Below are 6,932 nucleotides of genomic sequence, written 5' to 3' on the forward strand. Positions count from 1 at the left end.
GAATTATCCAAAAATTAATTGTCTAACATTCTATCATAAATCAGAATCAATTGTCCCCAAATCATCCTATAGTTTCACTTATGATTATTCTTGATCTACTCCACCTCTAAACTCTAGCAGATTTATATAGATTTTCACATTTATATATCCTAACCACCTAAAATTTTCTACCATTATTTTACTATAAATGTTACTCAAACTTGTTCTGCTTATTAGAAAGTCCAAAACTATAACAAATTTGGTTGATTTCTGGCACTGAAAGTGGCATATTCACAAACCTATTGGACCCTTATTACAAAACATATAGCTGGATATCAGAAAGAACCGAGTAAAATTAAAATTTTATTGATGCTACTGAGTTTATACAGCCATAAAAGCATCAAATTCTATAGCCTGGACCAACAATTATTCATTGTACAAACAAAAGTTTATATAAAACTTCAATAACTACCCTTTACCACCAAAACAAGACTTCCTCATTTCCCTTAACTCTATATTCAATAATGATATTGCCCAAAATAAATTCTATAAAAGTAACCATAGCATTCTACTAGAAATTGCTTCTACCTCTTTTCTAAACTATTTTTTACCAATATTAGCCAATCTTCTAGCAACACCAAAGATAACATACTTGGTCACTAGTCCTTTATCAAGACTACATGCAAGAGCAATAGCACCTCCAATTACTAGCATCTTGGGCACATTCACACCCTGTGGTTTCTCAGCAGTGATTACATTTTCGGTTTCCGGTGAACTTTCATTGGTTCCTATTGATTGCAAGTATTCAAGATTTATCTTTGTGTTGACCTGAGCCATATAAGCTGGTTGAGAAAGTGGAGCTCCGGACGCTCTAGCTTCTTGGTAGGCTCTTAAACCGGGCTCAATCTTCTGGACGGTTCCCCACATTCCTTTTCTCACACCAAGTTTTGCAATTTCCCATGGAATGCCCATTTCTTCATGATGGAAGAGTAAAACTTCACAAGCTGTCAGCTGGCCGTTGTTTCTCTTTGATTCCACTGTATACAAAACTACAAGTTAGTCCTAACAAGTCAACTCATGAAAGTAGAACTAAATTAAAAAGTCGGTTAAACAACACCCTGCAGTTCATCAAATTAACTGAAGTTGGAATTCAAAGAATTTAACTAAAGTAATAATTCAATAAATGGGATATCAAAGCAATGTATACCTGCTCGAATGCACCAACTCGAGTAGTAGACATCAACACGTCTTGGTTTATCTTGTCCAGGAATGGAAGGACAATCTATTCCCTAAATATGGAAAATTAAACAACGCGAAAGAGGAAAAAATTATTAAAGGTAAGAACAATTAACAATTCTAAAATTGAAAAACCATTATCCATATAAATCTAAAGAAACATTGCAATTAATAAAGTTAACTTTCTTTCCATACCTTTGTCACACAATAGTATGATCTTCCTGATTCCCAAATGCGTCGACCAATTATGTATTCTCGGTCTTTGCAGAAAAAGGGGAACTGTGCAACAAAGAATTATCAAATATAAGCACACAGAACTAAGGCAACAACTTATTAAACTTCATTCAAGAGATCATGTTAAGAGGTTTAGCACCTTTCGTATCCATTGTACTTTCATGTTTCCAGTAGTGGGGCATTCTTCTAAGGTTGTTGAGCTTGCAAGCATGTCATCCCATTTAGGTCGGAACTCATCATCCCAAAATAAATCTCTCACAATCTCAGGAGTAGCATCCTCAAAGATAGTACTACTTCGGTATTGGGGTGGACCATCCTGACAACACATGAAAAAAAATCAAGAAACCAAGTAAGTCATTTGCGTAAAATCAAGATTGTATAGATGACAGTGAGACCAAGCATCTACTAAGTAAACAAACACTCTTCAAATTTAAAAAAATTACCAATAAATATCATACCTTTGGCTCTCTGCGCCATGCTTGGTAGCTCATAGTCGGAGTAGCTCGATCCATCATCTGTATCCAAGGGAGACCTCCATCTTTTTCCTCCACAAGCTGGTATAGATGATGTAAATCCTCCATTGTACAAGTATTAGATATGTCTTCGTTGGAATTTAATGTACTGTAATACAACAAAGTAAGAAATATATCCTCGATTTAATCCTTTGCAACAAAAACACACACAAGAAGCACAAAACTACATGACAACAAAACAAACATTAACAGAGTTCACTTATATTGCATTTCACTGCAAGACTAATTGGTACTAAAACAAGATTTGATGAACCATGACAATGTACAATTCATTTATTCAACTCAAATAATCAAACTTAAATGCAGGTACTACAAAATGTTACAAATTGCATGGCAAAATGATAATTTCTAATATCCATCTTCTTATCACTCTTATATTGATAGCACAAGCAAAAAATACCCAAAGGATCATCCTATATCACTTTATGAATGTGTCAAATTCTGATTTAATTGGTGTTTAACATCTGAACTACACAAGCTAATAAGAACAATCATTCTAGCTCTTAACAACTAACAAGGTAAATGATTACAAAGTATAACTACAAATTTATACAACTATTTGTACCCTAATAACAGAATAGTAGATAAATGAAAAATACCTGCTAGAACCATCACATTTCACAGATGATGAAGAAGGTGATGCCTTTTTATCCACCCCTTTATTCACAACCAAAGTTTGAGGATTTGGAGACTGCATTTTAATAGAATTAAGGCATGGAGAGGAAGAATAACCCTTCAAAGGTGAAAACACATTCTTTGATGGTGAAGACGAGGATTGTGAGCAAAAATCCAAGGACTTAGCTAGAGAACTAGTCAGTTTTTCTTTCCCTACACAAGCCCATTTCGGTTTCCATAACCATCCAACAATGAGACCAATAAGAAATGCTAACCATATATGACCCAGAAACATGGTCATCCCTGAAAACACACCCAATATTGTGGGATTCTCCAACATATCATGAAAAGGGTTTGGCAGAGCCATCACAACAAAAAAGTTTCAAATTTTAAGAAGCAAAATCAAAACTCAAAAGGGTTTAAAATCAAATAAAAATTGAATATCCTTTTGTTGAAATTGAGCAGAAAAGGATAACAGGGTTAGCAAGAAGGAGCTGAAGAAGATTTAAGGTTAAGAAAACTGGCAGAGAATACAAAACAAAAAAGGAGAAAACTTTGGCGAAAAATAAGAGGATATTCACACACAAACGATAAGGGGTGTTAATGGGTAGTTTGATTAAGACACGAAGGGTAGAAATAATAGGGGTTTGGGTTTAGCCACGGTTTTAATTCTACAACGACTACGTAGCGTGGTAAAGAATCGTGGCTATTAGGAATCAATGACGGTGATGATTATTTGGGTATTGTGGTATTGGTGGAATGGAATAAGTATAAATGTGTTTCCGAAGAGCCAATGATAAAATAAAAAAAAAGTGTTAGGAAACAAAGAGAAGCGTGTGAATGATAAGTGATGTTGAAATGATGGGTTTTGAACTTGGCAAAGTCTAACGTGTGTGTGTCTATTGACGGTGTTTGTTGGTTATTATTATAGGAAAATGAAAATATGATGAGAGTTGAATGGAGGCAATTTTTCAAAGTGAGAGAGGAGTGTGCATTGCTTTATATGGCCATTGAGTCATTTCTTATGCCTCGTTTTTCACGTTGTCAGTGCTCGTTTTTCTATCATTTTGTGTTTGAGATATGAGTTTAAAATCTGTGCACTGATAGTGTAAAGTTTTTTATATTATTAGTATATCATCTATAATTGATTTGTATTATTTTTTTATTTCAGAGTTAATGATATTTAATAAATCAATAGTGAATAATTGACTGACAGTGTATACATATTAATTAAGATATTAGCTCTTCGTTTTTTTTTAGAAAATTGTTAATATTTTTTCAATTATGCCATACTCAATTCTTCTCACTCATACTCTATTGATAAAATAATAATTAATGGTGTTTTGAACTTTAAGAATATCATTTAATTAGGAGCAAAAATTCCTAAAAACTGAAACCTATAAAGAAATGAATGGGAGGTTGACTATGGAGGCTACATGTTTTCTACTTAGACTAATTGAAAAATATTGAAGGAACTAAAGAAACTTACTTCTACATGATTTTCATCAACTTATAGAAGATGTATGATAAGGTGGCTAGAGATGTATTATTCTATGGAGATTGGAGAAGGTGTATGACAAAGTGATTGGAAATGAAATGAGATATGTGTAATATGTAATAGAATTGTCATTCAAGCTTAAGATGAAATTTTATGGCATAACTATTAGACCTTTACCAACAAGATGTTGATCTAATGGTGTAAGGTCCCGCTAGATTCTTAGGATGATCAAAAAGTCAAAAATTCAATTTTTGTTAGTGACACTTGTAGGGAGATGCAATCATGGACTCATAAGAGATTAGTTTATTACCGAAAAAGATAAAGAGATATCATTGGTAGTATATAAAAACTATAAGACTTCTAATGTTATATGTGACTAAATGTTGGGCCTAAAAGGACAACAAAAGAATAAAGTTCATTAGCATAAATGAAAATGAATGTTGCGTTGAATGAACGACACTCGTGTAAGATCTAATTAAATGGTAGAATCTAACTTCCGTGATTTAGACATGTGTGTATGTAAGTTGTAGTAAGTATAATAAACCAAATGAAAGTTACACCATATTTTAGAGGAAGTAGAGACAAAAAAAAAGGTGAAATGATTAGAAAAAATTTAAAAATCAATAATTTGTTAATACATGATAAGACTTAATATGTGTTTCCACTTTATCTCTGGATAGTTATTTTGAAATGGATAGAGTATATTTGAGGTTTAGATGAAGTGATCTTTTAATTAATTTAGTTTGAAAAATTCTATAACTGACTGTCCTGTTGGAGGCTGAATAATTGACTATACTTGGTAAACTACATGTATCATAAAAAGCAATTATTAATGAAAAATTAATCTCTTATTAAAATATTACTCCTATTTAATGTAACAACTAGGTTTAGATGCAGTGGAAGTGCTCATATCAAAAGTTATATACGGTCCCTTACACACCACACATTTCCGTCTTTGCTTTACCTGTCTTCTTAGTGACACCGACCATATTTTCCAGCCAGTTCCCATTGCAGCACCGGCCACCATGGCATGGCATGTTATATGACTTAGCTAGTGAAAATTAGGAGGAAGGTTTGCTATCAGAGTTGAATTCTCTTCATTAATGCAGAAACAATTGTTTCAAAAAACAAAGGAAAATATAACTATTATTTTGCAGATGAATAACTTATTTGGACAGGAGATCCGAGCTAGAGTTCTTCTGGTATTCTAGATAGATGTTGACTTGGGCCCGCCGATGGAGGTATATGAAAAGATTCTTGGACGATCAAGTCAATATGAGTATACTAGTGGTAAGAAGTAGATAATATATCTTAGAGAATAAGTAATGAAGAGATAATGAATAGAGATACTTCATGTTGGGGGAGACTCCTACTTAAAGTGGTTGAGATGGATGACATAAATCTAGAGGGTATTGTTGGCCTCACCGACCATTATGGCATGTTGGGGGCTACTTTTCCCGTGTCAGACGGATTTGACAGTTCCATACTTTATGCATAGTTGACTTGTTGCAAGTGGCATGTCTAGTAGCCGCATCTCAGGCCCGTCTTTGTCGTGTTGGTCGCGTGTCAGGTGGAGGTGGCCCCAAACCCGATCTGGCGTGTCCGGTCAACGAACTTGTGAAGTCCCTTGATTGGTCGTACTCGGGCCTTCGTTGGTTGGTAGAAAGGATCATCCAGACAAACGAGATATCTGGTTGACCGGAATGGAACAATTGCCCTCAGTCTAGTAGGATGCTAGGTAGTCGGACATGCTGGTAGACTCTAGGTAATCATTAGGGCTCTGAGTTAGTTGACATGTGGTTGGTCGATGCCAGTCTTGTCATAAAGGAGTTTCAGCGTCAGGTACTTGATTGTGGCTCGTCAATTCATTTCTCGTTGTTTTTCATCTTGGTTCGCAGGCCTCAGTTGGATTGAACTCGAGTATTTTGGACGGGTAGGATGGATCATTCTTCCGTCTTTTGGAACTCCTTCACACAGATCGTCATGATCACTGTTGGATGAATCTGGACTTCCCCTATAAATAAGGAGGGTCCTTCCTTCAGTCATCCTATGTTTGCCTTTTTCTACGTTTGAAAACTTTTATTGAAGAATTCGCTATCGAGTCGACCAATCATTCATCTTCATCTTAAGTAATGAAAGGATAATAATGAATATAGATATTTCATGTTGGGGCAGACTCCTATTTATAGTGAATGAGATGGATGACATGGATTTAGAGGATATTGTTGGTCTAACCGACCATTTTGGCCTATCGGGGGCTACTTTTCTCATGCCAGACGGATTTGGATGGCCCATACACTGTGCATACTTGACATCTTGCACGTGGCATGTCTGGTAGCCGCATCTCAGGCCTGTCTTTATCGTATTGGCAGGAGAGTAGGTGAGACTGCACGTGGTATGATGGTGCGTTGTTGGCGGCATGTCAAGTGGAGGTGATCCCAAATCCATCATGGTAAGTCTGATCAACGAGCCTATAAAGTCCCTTGCCTGGTCATGCTCGAGCCTTGGTCAGTTGGTAGAGAGGACCATCCGGGGAGACAGATTATCTGGTTGACCAGGATGGAACAATAACTTTCAATGACATATTAATACTTTAGTTATAATTAAATTCCACTTTTGTCATTAAAAACAAATGGAAAAATAAGTATTTGACTATCCATCAATGGAGAAGATCCTTATTCTTGCTATTGGCATGAGTGAATAAATAAATCTCAGGTTAATGAATCAATTTAATAAAATTATGTGTTGAGCTAAGTTGAAGTCAATCTTGAATGGTTTGGAATGATCATTAATCAGATTTGGGGACCGACCTTAGAGCGGATGGACAATGTGGAACG

At 35.3% G+C, this 6,932-nt stretch overlaps 1 protein-coding gene across 2 annotated transcripts; it reads right to left on the minus strand.

The window, feature by feature from the left end:
• Positions 1-322: 322 nt before the first annotated feature.
• LOC109341872 lies at positions 323-3,528 on the minus strand. Of its 2 annotated transcripts, XM_019579846.1 has the most exons (7): positions 2,659-2,789; positions 2,582-2,603; positions 1,908-2,070; positions 1,589-1,765; positions 1,411-1,494; positions 1,187-1,268; positions 323-1,016 (listed from the first exon to the last, which is right to left on the minus strand). In XM_019579846.1, coding segments are annotated over exons 1-7 (966 nt in total). In that variant the 5' UTR covers positions 2,660-2,789; the 3' UTR covers positions 323-579. The 2 variants fall into 2 exon arrangements, with proteins under 2 accessions (XP_019435391.1, XP_019435390.1); XM_019579845.1 differs by having other exon boundaries at positions 2,582-3,528.
• Positions 3,529-6,932: the final 3,404 nt, after the last annotated feature.

Source organism: Lupinus angustifolius, unplaced genomic scaffold (assembly GCF_001865875.1).
Source record: "Lupinus angustifolius cultivar Tanjil unplaced genomic scaffold, LupAngTanjil_v1.0 Scaffold_767, whole genome shotgun sequence".
NCBI classification, from domain to species: Eukaryota; Viridiplantae; Streptophyta; class Magnoliopsida; order Fabales; family Fabaceae; genus Lupinus; species Lupinus angustifolius.